Here is a 17129-nt window from a genome sequence, read left to right on the forward strand (position 1 = left end):
TTGTGTGTTGCTTGTCATATTTTGGGGTTTGTTTGCACTTTTAGCCAAAAGAGAGGCTAAAATGCTCTGGTGGGGATCTGAAGTGACCTTGTGTGAGTCACAGCTAAAAGGCAAGCTGCTGAGCTTGACGTTTCCATCTTCTACCCCACTTTACATGGAAAACCCCCTCCAGACACACACTTTACAAAGCCCATGACATGGGAAAATCATAGATTTGTTTAGGTTGGAAAAGACCTTTAAGATCATCCAGTCCAACTGTTAACCTAGCACTGCCAAGTCCACCACTAAACCACGTCCCTAAGCGCCACATCTACACGTCTTTTAAATACCTCCAGGGATGGGGACTCAACAACTTCCCTGGGCAGCCTGGTCCAATGCTTGATAACCCTTTCGGTGAAGACATTTTTCAAACGAAGACATTTTTCAAACAACCCCAGTTCCCTCAGCCACTCCTCATAGGACTTGTGCTCCAGACCCTTCACCAGCTTCGTTGCCCTTCTCTGGACACGCTCCAGCACCTCAATGTCTGTCTTGTAGTGAGGGACCCAAAACCGAACACAGCATTTGAGGTGCAGCCTCACCAGTGCCAAGTACAGGGGAACGATCACTGCTGGCCACACCATGTCTGACACAAGCCAGGATGCCGTTGGCCTTCTTGGCCACCTGGGCACACTGCTGGCTCATATTCAGCCGGCTGTCGAGCAAAACCCCCAGGTCCTTTTCCACCAGGCAGCTTTCCAGCCACTCTTCCCCAAGCCTGTAGCGCTGCATGGGGTTGTTGTGACCCAAGTGCAGGACCCGGCACTTGGCCTTGTTGATCTTCATACAGTTGGCCTTGGCCCATCGATCCAGCCTGTCCAGATCCCTCTGTAGAGCCTTCCTACCCACAGGCAACCTGTCCCAACCTTCCCAAAAATGAAAGGTTTAGGGCACTGCACTGCTCATGGACCATCACTTGAAAGATCTTTATTTATGCAGAACTCTTAGTATCTCTCCTCAGCTTTCTCTGCTTACGGAAACACAGCAGAAGCTGGGTGACTATTTTTGTAGTCAGAAACACCATGCAGTAATAACTAGCTGTGGTATTCTTGCTCGCAGTCAGTACCGCCTCAGAATCACTCATGGTCCTGCAGAGGTTGCTGAGACCAAGAAAAACATTTGCGCTGGTGCCTGCAGGGAGCAGGGTGAGGAGAGCAGGAGATGCTGCAAGGGGCTGCCGCTCCTCCCCATCCCATAACCAGGTGGGTACAACAGGACAAACAAAACTCACCGCAGGGAGGAAAAGGACTCGCTGCAAGTTCACCTCACCCACCTGAGAACAGCATCCTGTGAAAAGCAGCTTTCCGATTAATATCTTGCCATTTGAAGCTTCCTTCCCCTACGCCAACACGCCTACCCTGCTCATCCCAGAGACGCAGAAAGCAACGGACCGTCCCACCTCGATGCAATTCCTTCTTCCCCCAAACCCCGCTTTGTTCCTTTCGAACGACGACCCGAGGATTTCATAACGCTGCCGATGAACTCCACCGCCCCAGTTTAGAGAAGAGTCCCCGTTTAGAGAAGAGCAAGGAGGGCTAAGGGGAAGTGAAATGGCCCAGCCAGCATCATATCATGAGTCAGCAGCCAGGGAACAAACCCAGGAGCCCAGGGCTGGCAGCTCCCTGCCCCATCGCCTGACAGCGGGGACGCAGAAAAAAAAAGGAGTTTATCCCCGGCCAACCACACGAGGCTAGAAAAAAAATTCATGGCAATGAAGAAGAAATACAGCCAGTCGCAGCACTGACAAAATATCACCCGTAACCCACAGTAGAGGGGCCAGCGGGGAGGAATCGACGGTTCCTTTGCAAACATCGGTGTGTTCCTTTGCTCTGCAGCCAGGGGCAAAGCATTTCTTTCCCCCCACGCTTTGTTTGTGCCATTGCAAAAAGAGACGTAATAGCTCTTTCCTATGCGCTGAGGGGTAAATTGGTGTTTTCAGATACTTTGCCGCATGCTTTGTTAGAAAATTAAATATGCCAGTGCAGCTTTTGCTGCAGATGACTCGCCTGAGCCGTGGAGTGTTTTAGCAGCATTGCTTTTGCTTGGCACGACAAAGAAGTATTTGAGAGGGCCTAAAAGACTTAGATACCTAAGTCTGATTTTCAAAAATTGCTTAACCAGAGCAACCTCAGTGAGAGTCAGCAGGTCTCAGTCTTCAGCATTATTTGCTTATTTTTTTAATATTTTGCCAAATGCTTCTTTTTAATGCACCCTGCGATACACTGCAGAGAGCAGAGCATTGGTTTTGTCTCATTACAAGCAAAATGACCAAAAATCCACTCTCTGAGTTGCAAGCTGTTAGCCAATAGACCAGACTTAAAGCGTAGCATTATCATCACTTCTATTTTTTCCCACATAGTTTTACAGAACCAAAGTGCTCTGATGAGACCCAAACCTTTGCTGTTGGGTTACCCGAAATACTCTGCAAGAACAGGCTTGGGGAGAACCAGACGCATACCAAGAAAACGATTAAAGTGAAAGAAGAGACCTCGTATAGTGAAAGAAGAACAGCAGGTTGCAAAAAAATGAAAACCCCACACTTGCTCAACTCACAGCAATTGCTCCAGGCAGGGCAAGAGGAAACAACCATGATCTTTGGTGTATTTTAAGTTTTGCACAGCTCTTTTGCAGGCTGCTGCAGCCTGCAGGAGGGAACGTCACATGAGAGCTGGGGGCAACGCACGTGCAGCTTCAAGCATCTCCGGACTTTGGCCTCTGCGTGAGCAGGAGCTGTGGTAGGATGCAGAACAGCAAACCCCTTTCTTTAAGGAAATTTATCATCTCGTTCTAAGACCTAAGAGCATGAGCAAACTCCAACGCCGAGAGCAAGGTCGCGGCGTGCTTTCTCGACACGGTGCGTCGCAAGCTTCACGCCATGAACTTCGGCAGGGACCGGGTTCCAATGCAAGAACAGACAGACATACGCGCCCCACCGAAAAAAAACAGAATTACCAGGGTTTAAAGCTAAATCAGTCCCCAGATGAGGCTTGAGGCACAGCCCTGCCGCCCCGGCAGAGCAAGGTGGGGGCTGCAGCTTAGCCCCACAAAGAAATTTGGCGGTCGCCGTTCACGACGAGCCGCGTTTCAAAGCTGGAAGATGCGATACCAAAAACGGCTCAGCTTTTAGGAGGTTTGGTTATTTTTCGGTCTTCGTCCCATCAATTGGAGCATCCCTCCCCTGGATCAGATGGAAATCTCCCCTTTCCTATCAGGCTGTCGTGACCACTGCAAAATCACTTGCTTTGGCAGAGTTCTCATTCCCGTTTTGACTCAAGCAAAATAATTTAAGAGGAAAAATTGCAGGAGGAAGTTTGCGCTCTCTCACAGCACTTAACAGCAAACCGCAGCCGGACGAGCAGCCCTCCGCGCTTCGTCTAAATTTGTGGTTTTCTGCCCATCTCTCGTTCTCCCCCTCCCTCCCCAGCCCTCGCAGCTGATACACAGTCACTCCGACGTGGCATGGAGATGGCTTGGGGCAGCACTTGCCTTTTCCATCTACCAAACGACCACAGCACGGCCTCGATCTCTCCACTGAGTCACATCCATCACGCTCCCATCCAACCTCCGCCCCGGCTGCCTGCCCCAGGCACGTCGGTCGGGGGGGAACAGAAGCGCTTTCGGCTTCGGAAAGGAAAAAGCCAAGCAAAATCCTTGGCAACAACAGTAGTTTTGGACTCAGAAAGAGGATTATTCAGTAAATAGACGTGTTTGCTAATAAAAGGGACCGGGCAGGCATGAGTGCCTTATGCAATGTCCCAGCTCCTCCTTGCCTTTGGGGCTTGGGGCAGCTCCTGCCCCTGTATTTTCTCCCACCGAGCACCCTGCTCCAGGATCCTCCTTCAAAAATGAAGGAGAGGAACAAACCGGGCAGTGCTAGCCAAAGCCAGCCCGGCAGCAAGGACCAATTTTTCAACCCAACGCACAACTGAAGCATGACAAACCGTATCACATTATTCTCCCCCCAGCCTGGAGGATGCTGCCACCACCGCCGCCACCCTCCCATCCCTCCCCTGCGGCACATTTGCAAAGCAAAGGAAACACGGGGGAAATTTCTCGGGCAACAAATAGCTGAGAAACAGCTGCCAGATGCAAAGCTGACTTTATTTTCCAAGCCAGGTTCGACACCTATGTGGGATTTACATATTTGACGGTGCTGTGCCAGATAATACGCTAATGATGCTGGGCGAGCCCGGTGCTCCGCACTTACCCTTCTCATTCCACAACACACGGGAGCCCCAAACCCAGCGCCTGCTCCTCCCACGGCCCACGCACCTTTCCCCTATCCTGCAAAATGGAAGCTGCTTCCTAGGAATCACCCGGGAAAACCTGAGTGCTGTTCACAGACGGGGATTTTCAGCCCCAAAAACCAAACTTGTCATTTATTTCCTGGTTGCCGTTACCTGGAACACCAAGAGGAACTGGGCAGCCACAGCATCCGTGCTCTGCAGCAGATAAGCAGCTCTTCAGCACTTCTCCATTCCCAAAAGCACAGACTCAAAACAATAAATTGTGGCTTTCCCTGAACCGTGGCTTTTCCTCCACAGCTCGGCAGCTAGCAGCAGCACGCCGAGGGACTCGCTCCTAGTCCGGGATTAGCTCCCCATCAAAGGATCCTTTTTGCCCAGGGTGTCTCCGAGTAGTTCACCGGTGGCCAATTCTAACATAATAAAATATAATCAAGCCCTCAGCCCGGCACCGATTTCCTCCAGCACGGCAGTGGCAGCTCACTGGGGCGTTATTTTGGCAGCACGGGGACACGTTGCAAAGCCACAGCTCTCGGGACACGCGTGGACGGACACCGCTTTGCCGGCGGGATGCTCGGAACCTTCAGCAAAAGCACCCCAGGACCACGAAGACGGCTTTGGAGCCAATTTTGACCAAAAAGGGGTGACGCCCCCCACCCCAGCTGTGAGCCCCCCGGCTCCATCTGGCTCCTGTCCCCGCTTCTCCCCCTCCCCAGTTCACCGTGCCCCCGCTCACCCAAAAGTGATCCCTGAACTTCGTCTCCCGCATGTTGCTGCCGCCGAGCTCCACGGCCAAACTCCACGGCCGACTCTGCCGCCGCTCCGGGCCCCGCCTGGCCCCACCCCACGGGGTGCGGTGTCCCCACCCCGCGTCCCATCCCTTCCTCCCCACCGAAAACACCCCGTTACATCCACCCCACTCGCTTGGTGGAGCTTGGCTGCGCCCTCCTGGGTTCTCCAGGGGTTTTTTTATGGGGGGAGAGCGGGGTGGGCTGCTGCAAGAGGGGACCTCATCTCCACCGCAGATGGATGAGAGCAGTGGGGACACAAGGAACCATGGGGAGAAACCCACTAGTGACGGGTCAAATCCCACCGACCCACACGGTTTCACGAAAGAACGCGGAGCGGAGGGTGAGTGTCGTAGCTTTCGCCGTCTGGTTCGGCCAGAGGTTGGTGGAGTATTTTGGGAAGGTTTTACCATACCTGTGCTGTTCTTGTCCTTAATTAGGGGCCGCTGCCCGAGACAAGGCAGTGGGTGAGCGACCTCTGAGCGGTTCTTAAAAAAGGAGGAAAGCACATGAGAGAGGACACTGCGTGGCGGAAAGCCTGAATCATACCTGCTGCCCTCACCCCGCTGCCTCTGCTCTAACACAGGGACAGCTAAAACAGTCCAGGAAGGTAAAAAAAAGGCATTTTCCATTTAACTAATTAAGCAACCTGAGGGCACTGCCCCTCAGCAAACATTTCTGAGGTTTTATACTGAAGAAACCAGGTTTGCACAGACTTTTCTTTCAGTGTTCATGGCTGCCCCGGCAGCAGAGGTATTGTCACATCTGTGTTTCAGGTCTGAAAGGTTTCAGTCAAAGCTTTGAAGAGGTTTTACCAACCTCATCTGAACATCTAACTAGCTGAGGTAGAATCTGCCCAGCTGCAAACGCACAAAAAACTCCAAAGTGGGAATTCTGGAATAAATTTCCGTGTTTTCCTCATCTGATCTGACTGTACTGGAAGGGCACACCTTAGGACAAGCAGATAAGCCCGAGTGGGGTTGAGACCCAAAGCCTGCAGGACAGAGCAGCATGGATCCAGGCACAGCAGCTCAGGGCAGCGTGCCCTCGTTAACGGTCATCATCAGCACATCAGCTTTGGCATCACCCGCAGAGAGTGCGGGTGTTACCGCAGCACTGACAGTTACCCATCACAGGATGCTGCGCTGAAAAGGGGTGTTTCTGGGATCTTTCTGTGATTTCTGAATCAGCTCTTCAAGAGAAGAGGGCACAAACCCTCAACGCAAATCCACACTGCCACAACCCGCTCGCTATTTCTCAGCTTTCCAGAACCACCCTGTGGCCAGGGCAGCCCACAGCACCTCTCGGGACTTGCGACCGACTCTTGAAAACCAGCCCCACCATCATTCTGTCTGACTGGACAGGAGATATTTACCACCCAGTGCTTTAATGATGAGGAAATCACCACCTTCCTAAGTCACAGCAGCAACAGGAGAGAAATCAGAACTTTGAAGTATTTATCTTGTTACCAGAAACAAATACGTATTTATCTCCGTGCAATTTTGGACCAAGACACCCCTGAACTTGCTGCTTCCTATCTACAGCAGCATTCAAGCAAAACATGGCACACCAATTTACTGGGGTTCAGTCACTGTGCAAGAACAGAGTCGCAAGCTGCAAGAGCTGTGCTGGAAGGCACAAGCGATGCAGGGTAGCCAGAGCAAAAAGGCTCCACAGCAGTATTCCTTCAGGCCTGTGAAGCCTCCCAGGCACCGGTGCTAGAGCTGTGTGTCAAAGAAATGAGATTGTGAAAGACAAAAGGCATTCCACAGGAAGCCCTCCTCCAGGAGCACAGCATTATTCTGCCATACCAGCAATTCCCAGAAAGAAGTCTGACACTCCCAGACTAAAAGCGTTTATTTTTTCCTGTGCGGCAGAAGCCAGAGCTCACACTCTCAAAGCACCCAAGCTATTAATAGAGAAGCTTGTTAACCTGGAACTGTGTGAAGGGCATAGATGAAATGTTTCCAGCTGCTTGTAACACAGCAGGTTTGAACTCAGAGGCGGGGTACTGCTGTGAAGGCAGCAGGCTGGGAACAGAGCAAACAGCCTCAGCAGAAATCCTGATCACAGGTAACCATGGTGCAGAGGCTCACCGAGGATTAAGGACCAAGTTCCAGTGTACCAGGTGAAGTTGAATACACCACACAAAGCAGAACTGCTTTAAACTTAACTTTCCCACATTCCAGACAGAAGTTCTAACACTGGGATCTTGTACCTCACCTAGCACACAGAAAAAGTCACAAAATTAAAGATGCTTTAGTGTGCAACCTCCCCCCAAACCATTAACAATTGCAGAGAGTTTATTGACAGAACAGGAGTCAACTACAGAGGATGGTGGCATTTACATCTTTAGCAGTTACTACTCTAACAGCTAAACATGCCCTTGTCCTGAAACACAAGGACAGTCAGTTCTGAAAGCACCCATCTTCTGAAAGCCAGGCACCAGGGCCTAAATCTAAGAAGTATGCTGTCACAGTATCAGACCATTAAGGAATACCGCGAGGTCCAATTAGTTACCACCCGTGACAAGACAGCACAAACTGCTTCCCCAGTTGTACGTCCTTCTCCGAGACGAGCTGCCTAGTGAAAAGGATAAGAACTGCAAGAGCGACCCTCAGCTCTGTCACGATGGGAGCTGCAGTGTTAGCCACAGAATCCAGCTGCTACCCCTACTCCTTCCTGTAAGGGGAGTTTGATCCACACAGCAGGTCAGATGTGCCCCGATTTTTCCAAGTTCCTCTAGCATGCGTGTGTCCACGGGAGTTTAAAACCACAGAGTTAAAGGCATGTGTTGCTCAAGTAGCCAGCCAGAAAGGCAATAATTTAGAACAGAATATACGAGCCTTTTTACATGGAAACTTTTATTCTCACCGAGATCTGTACATTCAAGTTGCACGTACTTTTAAGTCTTTGATGGAGCTAGAGCACAGGACCACAACAGCCCAGTCTGTCTGAGCAGTTTTAAGAGTTTATGCCTCAAAAGTAGCCAGGAAACTTGTGACTATTTCCTTCAACTTAGCTTCTGTCTGGTCAGAGATCTTCCCTTCAGTCCTGTTAAAAGAGTTCAGTTAAACTTCTGACACAGGATTAAATATATGGTTAATCCCTGACTAGGACAAAAAAAAAACAAAAAAAAACAAACACACAACACTTTACAACAAACCTTCCAATTTCTAACAAAATTAGCAGATGAATTAACACATTTCTGTCCGATGCATGAAGCTATACCACCAAAACTAACGTAGCTTCCCTCCTCCTAAAAAAGTTAGTCTTGTTGAAGAACTAAGGTTTGTCAACAAATCCTTTCAAAACAGCTATACATAGTTCAACAAGGCTCCACTTTCTATAAAGCTGTGCCTCAGAGATGGAAGGCACATGATTTGACTCATGACAAAACAAGCCAAGACCAGTTTACAGTACAGGGCTATGGAAAGACTCAATCCCCAACAGTTCACTGAGCAGCAGGGAAGACAGTGAGCAGCACTTAATCCACAGTAGTGTAATGGCTTAAAGCTGTCAAAAAAATGGGCAATGACAAGATTAAGTGACTTAAGTATTGGACTAGAGGAGACATATGCAGGTAGGTTCATTTTAAGCATCAGCTGGATGCTTGTAAACTGTAACCTGGATGCTTGAAAAACTGTAAAAACTGGACAGATGAAGCTGAGCTCTAGACAGCAGCACAAGGACAGTAGGAAGGCTGATTTAACCTCCAGTTCTGGTATAGGCAGCTTAAAGCCTGATGTTCTAGGATGATACACTAAATTAACAGTTCAGTGACCATTATCTGCACTCCAGCCATAAAGTCAACACCCTTGGGATGAAGTAAGATAAATCATCATACCTGATCGTGGAGAGGAGAGCCTGGTGCTGGCTCAGAACATGAGCTAGAAAAGCACTCTCAAACTTAGTGATTTTGCTGGGCTCCAGCTTGTCCAAGTGACCTCTTACACCAGCATAGATGACTGCAACCTGTTCCTCAATTGCCATGGGCACTGCAGAAAAGAAAGCACTTGTGCCATTGGTAACTCTTACAGTGGGAGACATCAGTACTACAGAGTCCTCCTTTGGAGATCAATGCACACATACAACATGGTTCAAGTAAGTCTGCATTTACCACATCCACAGAACAGACACGGTAAATGCTGGCACAAAGACCAACCTCATTAGCACAAGAGACTAATGGGAAATGCAGACTTGTTACGTCCAAGACACTCACCATACTGTCCCTGTTTGAGAAGCTCTGTCAGACGTACACCACGGTTCAGCAGCTGTTGTGTGGCAGCATCCAGATCAGACCCAAACTGAGCAAAGGCAGCTACTTCACGATACTGAGCCAATTCCAGCTTCATGGTACCTGCCACCTACAAGACAAGACACAGGTCAGACTGAGTTTGACCAGTTTTTTAAATGAGTCTAGTAGTTTGCAGGTTATCTTCAGCTGACAGTTGTCACAAGTCAGCTTTGCCCTGCGTACCAGTCAAGTGAATCTCAAGATTCTGACAGATGACTATATGCATTTCTAAAAATCCCACCATCTGCTTGGCCTTTTAACATGAGCGTACTATTCCTCCCTAAAATGGGCATAGCTGATATTAAACCTCTCTAATTCTGTATCTGGACTAAAAGAAGTGTGGGGTTAAGAAAGCATTCTCTATTTCTAGTTAGATCAGTACCCAGTTCAGCATACTGAAACTTACTAGTCCTACATCTTTACACTGATACTATTCCCCGCCCCGCCCCCCCCCCCAGCAGGCAATGGAAATATCAAAGAGATCCCCAAAGTTTGTTCTTTTATAAATTCATAATGCTAAGGAATCCAAAGCTTTATTCCCTCTCTATTCACAACTCTTTAGAGTGAAACAGGTTGGAAAGCCTACACACTACTCGTCTCTGATGAGAGGAGGAGCAGCAGTTTCACGCTTACCTGCTTCATAGCCCTGGTCTGAGCAGCAGAACCTACACGGGACACAGACAGACCAACATTGATGGCTGGACGGATACCTTTGTAGAACAACTCAGTTTCCAAAAAGATCTGTAGGAGAAAATTGTTTTATTATCATCTTGGTCAGAAGCCTGGAAGCCTCCTCAGAGACGTGCCAGTAAGTTACACAACCTGCCAGTAAGTTACACAGAAGTACCGGCATGGGAAGAAGTCCTACCTGTCCATCAGTGATGGAGATGACATTGGTTGGAATGTAAGCAGACACATCACCAGCCTGAGTTTCAATGACAGGCAAGGCAGTCAGAGAGCCACCTCCAAAGGCATCATTCATTTTGGCTGCTCTCTCCAGCAGGCGAGAGTGCAGGTAGAACACATCACCTGGGTAGGCTTCACGACCGGGTGGACGACGCAGCAGCAGAGACATCTGACGATAGGCAACAGCCTGCGTGGTATAAAGAAAGCTCTCAGACTTCAGTAGCTCATTTAAAATTTTGAATTTCTAAACCTGAGGTGATCTTACAGCTACAAATGCCAATGCTAGACTACGAGGCCCATAAACAGTATTTCCTGACCTGTTTGGACAAGTCATCATAGATGATTAACGCGTGTTTTCCATTGTCTCTGAAGTACTCCCCCATGGAGCAGCCTGAATAGGGAGCCAAATACTGAAGGGGTGCTGCATCAGATGCTGTTGCAGACACCACAATAGTGTACTTCATGGCATCTGGAAAGAATTGGGAGATACACACCACTGTGAGTATATTACCTCATCACGCCCATCATCAGCAAATACAACACGCACGTGAAGTACTAGTTGCTGAAGCAAGCCCAGGCAACATCACTACATTACAGGAAAGACTGCTGTACTAGATTAACACATCCATTAGATCAACTCACTCAAGAAGTTTCAAGAGCAAGTTCATGGCAGCTAATGGCTAACACTTGCAGACTTCTTTACCATTTAAAATGAAGTTTAGACTTTCACAAAGATACACTTTGCTTCTAGAAGTAACTCAGCCTTAAAGTCTGTGATTTCCTAGCTTCTGCAAGGAGATACTACTGTTTTTTTCACAGTACCAAACAAATTACTGTCTTTAAAATGGGTTTATTTTCCTGCTAGGTATGACTCTGCTTGACGTGCAGGCAAGAGGTAAGGTGCCCGATCTCTTGCAAGCTCTGTTACATATGCAGCCTTGGTCAATGAGATCACTCATCAAGATCAAGATGCTATCATTTAAACTCTTAGGTTTGGGCTGTAAAGTCTATGTTTTGGCAGTAAAGGCTCTCTTCCAAACTTGCAACTGCCATTCACACTAACTTGCATACATATGAAACAAATGCCAAGTCCATAAATACTTGCAGGCCATAGCTTGTCATCAGGCCTGCCTGACCACCAAGAGGAAGCTCTCTGAACTCTGCTAAGAAAAACATGGAAGATGACTTTTCTGGAAGAAATGCAGCAGTTTTCAGGCCTCATACTAGTCTCCTAATGCAATGTAGCAAAACAGTGTGTGTTTTGTGTTTTTCGCCCCAGATACCTAGAAAGATTTCTTGTCCAGAAAAGCAAGCAGTTCTCAGATCTAATAAGAAAATAATTCTGTCCACACTCACAGCTAGGGGAGGTCATAGCAGTATTCAGTATTGTAATGAGAACAGGGCATCACTAGCTGCCAGGCTCAACCATCTTCAAAAATCTGTACCTGCATCAGTGAGCCTCTTCACCAGCTGAGCAACAGTAGATCTCTTCTGGCCAATTGCAACATAGATACAGTACAGCTTCTTTTTCTCATCTGTTCCATCATTAAATCGTTTCTGGTTGATTATTGTGTCAATTGCAATTGATGTTTTCCTGTGTAACACAGAGGTTGGTTAGTTAAGTTGCCTACCATTCTCCCAACCTCTAAGCAGTTCTGTGTTCAGCTCTGTACATTGGCGCACACTGTACTTGAATCTCTGTTTAAGGAAACATTTTTAGCTTGGGCATTTAACTTACCCGGTCTGCCTATCACCAATGATCAGCTCACGCTGGCCACGACCGATTGGCACCAAGCTGTCCACAGCCTTAATACCAGTCTGCATAGGTTCACGGACAGAGATTCTGGGAATGATCCCAGGGGCCTTTAAGCCAACTCTTCTACGCATCTTAGATGAAATAGGACCCTTAAAAGAGAGGAGAAAACCAACTGCAGTCTGTATCACATAGATACAAGCAGAGGTAGTAAACACCTAGTTACACTCACCTTCCCATCAATTGGATTGCCCAGGGCATCCACAACACGGCCCAGCAGCTCTTCCCCGACTGGAACATCCACAATGGCACCAGTCCTCTTCACAACATCCCCTTCCTTGATCAGTCTGTCGTTACCAAACACGACAACACCAACATTGTCGGGCTCCAAATTCAAGGACATACCCTAGGACAAAGATCACATTATCCTAAGAAAACCCATACCGACATTTACAAAAAATTTAATACTTTAATACCCATGTAATTATTCTACAGTGTAGAACATCCAACCTAATCTACCTCAATCTTATTTGCAACAACAGTCAATGTTTTGCTTTTATGTACAATGCACGTTTGTTCTTCCATACTTGTTAGAGAACCTGCCTAAGCCTTCAGCTTACCGCATAATTATAGTTGCGGCAGTCTAACATTCAGTCATTTCTCTCTCTAAAAAGAGCAGGAAGTAGAAGCAGGGTTCAAATACAACATATCTCTCTTGGCTAAGAATTGGACAAGGGAAAAGCACTGGCTTCTTCTCTGCCTAAGGCAAATTAGGTCATTAAAAATACTGGAAGGGCTGTTGCAGTACTCTCAGAACAGTCAGACAGCTTCTTAACTCTAGTCTGCTCTTAGGACTATAAGAAGTCGGCAAACCGCACACTGTATTGGAGCAGAGAGGCTATTATTCAACAGGCAACAGAAAAGCTAGCCTGAAACCAAAGAAAACAAAATCCAATGCCAGACTAGTTCTTATACTTCCTAGATGAAGACAAATAAAGCTCAAATGTTGGCCAAGAACCAGATACTAAAATCAAAGCATTACAAATCCAAAGAATATTTGCTTTCTGTAGTATTATTTCAACTAATTACTACATATTAAAGTTGCAATGAAGTCTGTAAAAGGTCCACATGGGTACCTCTGAGCATAGTCTCACATTCTGCTTAAAGTCTTCTTTGTATTTCTCGGCTAAACAAACTGCTTTAATGAAAGCTTACCTTCAGTCCAGAGGAGAATTCAACCATTTCTTCTGCTTGGACATTTCTTAGGCCGTACACACGGGCAATACCATCACCAATTGAGAGCACACGGCCAGTCTCCTCAAGTTCAGCAGAGGTGTCAGCTCCCAAAATACGTTCCTCGAGAATAGAGGATACCTCAGCAGTACCTGGAAAGAGATATTTGAAACCACATTTAGCACATAAAGGCACAGTATGAACTCAGTAAGCTTTTCTTGAATTCACAAGCCAAGGTACTCTTTTTCAGGTATGCCACAAGGTCTGGCAAGCAACACTCCTGCTTACATAGGATGCATAAGAAGTAACAGCTTCTGTATTCACAGCCAATAAAAGCAGCTTCAACTCATCATTACAAGCCAGCTTCAATCAAAACGCTGATGGGTGTTTAGCTATCAATTTCTTTCATTATGTCCTACACTATCAACAATCTCTCTCCCTTGAAAGCGATTCGACTAAATAATTAGCTGTAGCTCAGAAAGAACAGACATGCTAGCTCCACTTGCAGAGCACTTACTTCAACTGGAGGCATCAAAACACGCTGTCAACTGATTTGTAATCCAAGATCCAAACATATTTAAAGGAACTCAATACATTTAAGGAGGAAGTTTTTCGATATAAGCTACAAAAATGCATTCTCCATCTTCCTCAAATTTATTTGGCAGTGTACCTCCAACAACTTTTTATTTCCTCAGCTATGAAACAGTAAATAGCACCCTGAAACTTATTTCCTAATACTTTTAATCACTCTAAACCAATTCAAAAATTGTACATGAACCACTACCACAAACACAGCTATGCAGTGCCACTGCCTGCTCTAAACACCAAGATGCTGGTAGCAAAAAAGTTATACTCAAGGACACAAGGTCAAACCCAGGCTGGCCTGCAAAAGTTATCCATTCCTTCACACTATTACAAACAAGACAGGAAACTGGAATTTGAGGCATTTTTTTCAAATAATTCTGCAGGAGTTGAAGACTGAATCAAATCCTCATGAAGCAGGTAAGCTGTGTAAGCCAACTGACATGTGACCACTCTTTTGGTGTGGGCATAATTTGAATAGTTATTAAAGTGAAGTCTCCTGGATGCATCTGTGTAACAGTTCACTGTTAAATACTATCAGTACATAAATGTCCCCAAGTGTTTTGTCAACTGACACACACACCCCTCACACTCCATATTCACATTCCTTTTTGTCTGATAGAGCAAGTTCTTAAACTGCACTCTTATATGAAGACCTTTCTCAGACTCACCAGTTTTCTGAAAGCATGTTTTGGAGGCATGGATGTTTCTTGTAGCAACAAATGCTGCACCCAGGGTGTTTCTGGAAATCTAAAATAAGTAATTATTTCAGTAACAGTGAGATTTCCTCTATCATTCAAAAAAGTGTTAAGAGACAACACGCCAAAATTTTTGATCATAAGCTTATACATTTAACGTGTCACAGTTTTGCCTTGAGCTCCACAGCACTCCATTCACAAATTGAAGTTATGGAACCAAGTCCAGCACTACTAAGCAAGGATAAACGGTAAAGGATTTTGCTCTAAATTACTTGCTGCATTTTTCTGCATTGCACTGATGTCACCATCGCAGCACTGCAGCAGCTCCCAAAGCAACACCTCCTCTCCTTGGCCACCTTTGTGCTAAACGTCAAAAGCTTGGGGCGTAAAGAAATCAGCACATCCCTCACGGTTCTGCATAAGGGAGAAATAAGATCGTGTCTTCTAAGGGTTGGCCTTTCTAAGAAAAATCTAACTACAGAATTGCTGAAGTAGGGCTAGAACAAATACGATAGTAGAAACGGAAAAAAAAAATATCTGTGATAATGAACGCATTAAAAGATTACAATCCTACATCCCAAGCAAAGCTCCCAGTGCAGTCCCATGCAGCCTTAACGCCGTTTCTCTGAAAGCCGGGGTAGGCCTCTCCTCCGTTCACCTTCACAAGGGACACCGGCTAGGAACAGGTCCCGACAGATCTTCGCACCCTCGCTCTCCCCACAAACACGGGGGAAAAAAAAAATGCCACCTGGGAAAGCCTCACAGCTCAAATCCCTAACCCTGACGGGGATCTAGCAGCTTTCAGACGTTAACCTGAACCCCAACAGTACCAATCCGCATCCCGGGGAAGGACACGCCGACCCCTAGACCCATCTCCAAGGCAAGGGCACCCCCGTTCCTCATCAGAGGATCGGGCCCCGCTGTCACCCAGCCCTGAGGCGATCCCCCCCACACACAGCCCGCCCCAGACTCCCGACAGCGGGAGGCCGCTGCCCCTCAATGTCACCGCGGCCCCCAAGATGGCGCCGGCGGGCGGCTGCGACCGCCCACCCACCCCCGGGAAAAGAAAGAGTGCTCACCAGGCCGGCCTGCCGCGGCAAGGAGCGGGCGAGAGCGGCAGCCACACGGGCGGAGAGCATGGCGGCGGCGGGCGGCGGCTCCTCCGGAGAAAACCGAAGCAGACGTGAGGCGGCTGCCGGCCCCGCTCTCTCTCTACAAAATGGCGGCGGCGCGCTCCGCCCCGGTTGGCGGCGAGGCCACGCCCACAGCGCGGGGCGGGGCGAGGCCCGGAAGTGCTTCCCCCGCCGCCATCGTGCCCCTCAGGTGTGGTAGCGCCTTCTCCCTCCCTGCGCCTCAGAGCGCTGAGGGAATATATCTCTATATATTTTAAAAAAATAAAAAAAAACCACCCAAATGGGGCTTTTAGAAAAACACCCCGTTGCGGTAGTGCCCTTGAAATGGCCCTCGGCAGGCGGAAGGGGCGGAGAGCGGCGGCGGGGCGGGGTTGGGGCGGCATGAGGCGGGCCGCGGCCGGTGTGAGGCGGTGGAGGTCGGGGTGTGAGGGCTGGGGGGCAGGAGTACGAGGGGCTGGGGGGGGTTGGGGAGTGTTCCCCTTTTTGGGGGGGTGCTCAAATTTCAATTTCTGTGGGAGCTGCGGGTGCTCATGCTCCTAGCCGCCCCATCCTGTAGCAAGTGCTGGTGGCGGAAGAAAAGCGTGGAAAACGGGGGTAAAAGGGATGCGGTGTGCGGCACTGTGTTGGTTTTCTTACCGATGCTACAGAGGAGCTTAAATTTTTTAGCCAGTCTGCTGGTAATGCGTTGTCACGACCCACTCGGAAGAGGAGGGTGAGTGACTCAGATTCGCCAATCCCAAGCAGTGTGGACTAAGGTGAGATAACTCTCAAGGTCCGTATACAAACATCTACTAGATTCCCGCAGTGATTAGTGTATGTCTTAAACTAGGTTTTCCATTAATTGGTTAGGTATATAACAAATTATGGCAAGTCGTAAGGTACACTTTGTGTTACTTTAAGAGAAAAGAGAACTGGAGAGAGAGGGACATAAAGAAATCACTGGTCCTGGTTCCAGCGTTGGTCCAGCCAACGGGGTTTCTGGTTTGCAAGAATGCTCTTCTGCAGAATTCCACACACTTTCCTTCTTCTTTCTTCTTTTCTTCTCCTTTTTTTTTTTTCTCCTTATTTTAGTGGTACCTATCTTCCCCCTTTATGTTTGCCATATCAGTATGACCCACTTTCCTGCTACGGTGACAGCTTTGTTTCAGGTTCTTCCCCCTTCCTCCAGGTGACATGTAGCATGATTTGGGTTGAGACAGGGATGCGGTGGTCACATATGTTTAGCACAATCTCTGTAATCTTCATTAGCATATGCAGGGGCGTCAACTTTTAATATGTATTTCACGGGTAATGAGGTGAAGGTCATTCATCTGACGTGATGGCCCCAAAACCAGAGAGTTAACAAACTTAACAAGTTACACCAGGGCAGAACTGTCCTGTCTCCACAGGGCTTCCTCCCCCAGCCGCATCCTTTGCTATTCTTCCCACATGGGTCAAGTGTCCGCCTCATCAGTGC

General features: G+C 47.9%; 2 protein-coding genes across 3 annotated transcripts in view; both read right to left on the reverse strand.

Moving 5' to 3' along the window:
• Window positions 1-5085, reverse strand: part of PSTPIP2 (proline-serine-threonine phosphatase interacting protein 2) — a 20562-nt gene extending 15477 nt beyond the window's left edge. For both annotated transcript variants that reach the window (XM_010582972.1, XM_010582971.1), the window contains exon 1: window positions 5020-5085. In XM_010582972.1, coding sequence (XP_010581274.1) covers window positions 5020-5052 — 33 coding nt within the window. In that variant the 5' untranslated portion in view covers window positions 5053-5085. The remainder of the gene's footprint in view (window positions 1-5019) is intronic.
• A 2810-nt stretch (window positions 5086-7895) lies between these two features.
• ATP5A1 (ATP synthase, H+ transporting, mitochondrial F1 complex, alpha subunit 1, cardiac muscle) lies at window positions 7896-15790 on the reverse strand. The gene is made up of 12 exons (XM_010582970.1): window positions 15620-15790; window positions 14514-14592; window positions 13243-13412; window positions 12260-12433; window positions 12013-12179; window positions 11720-11868; window positions 10592-10743; window positions 10237-10461; window positions 10002-10109; window positions 9294-9438; window positions 8919-9069; window positions 7896-8125 (listed from the first exon to the last, which is right to left on the reverse strand). The coding sequence occupies exons 1-12, from the start codon at window positions 15677-15679 to the stop codon at window positions 8044-8046; spliced, it is 1662 nt and encodes a 553-aa protein (XP_010581272.1). The 5' UTR covers window positions 15680-15790; the 3' UTR covers window positions 7896-8043.
• Window positions 15791-17129: the final 1339 nt, after the last annotated feature.

Source organism: Haliaeetus leucocephalus, unplaced genomic scaffold, assembly GCF_000737465.1.
Source record: "Haliaeetus leucocephalus isolate CR32 unplaced genomic scaffold, Haliaeetus_leucocephalus-4.0 Scaffold866, whole genome shotgun sequence".
NCBI classification, from domain to species: Eukaryota; Metazoa; Chordata; class Aves; order Accipitriformes; family Accipitridae; genus Haliaeetus; species Haliaeetus leucocephalus.

What these genes read in the sequence shown, in the direction of transcription:
- ATP5A1 (XM_010582970.1), bottom strand. Translation starts at nt 15,679, where the DNA reads ATGCTCTCCGCCCGTGTGGCTGCCGCTCTCGCCCGCTCCTTGCCGCGG. An exon ending in TGCCGCGGCAGGCCGGCCTG is followed by an intron (nt 14,593 to 15,619) that starts GTGAGCACTCTT and finishes TACTTATTTTAG; the next exon opens with ATTTCCAGAAACACCCTGGG. An exon ending in GCTCTCCTCTCCACGATCAG is followed by an intron (nt 8,126 to 8,918) that starts GTATGATGATTT and finishes CTCTTTTAACAG; the next exon opens with GACTGAAGGGAAGATCTCTG.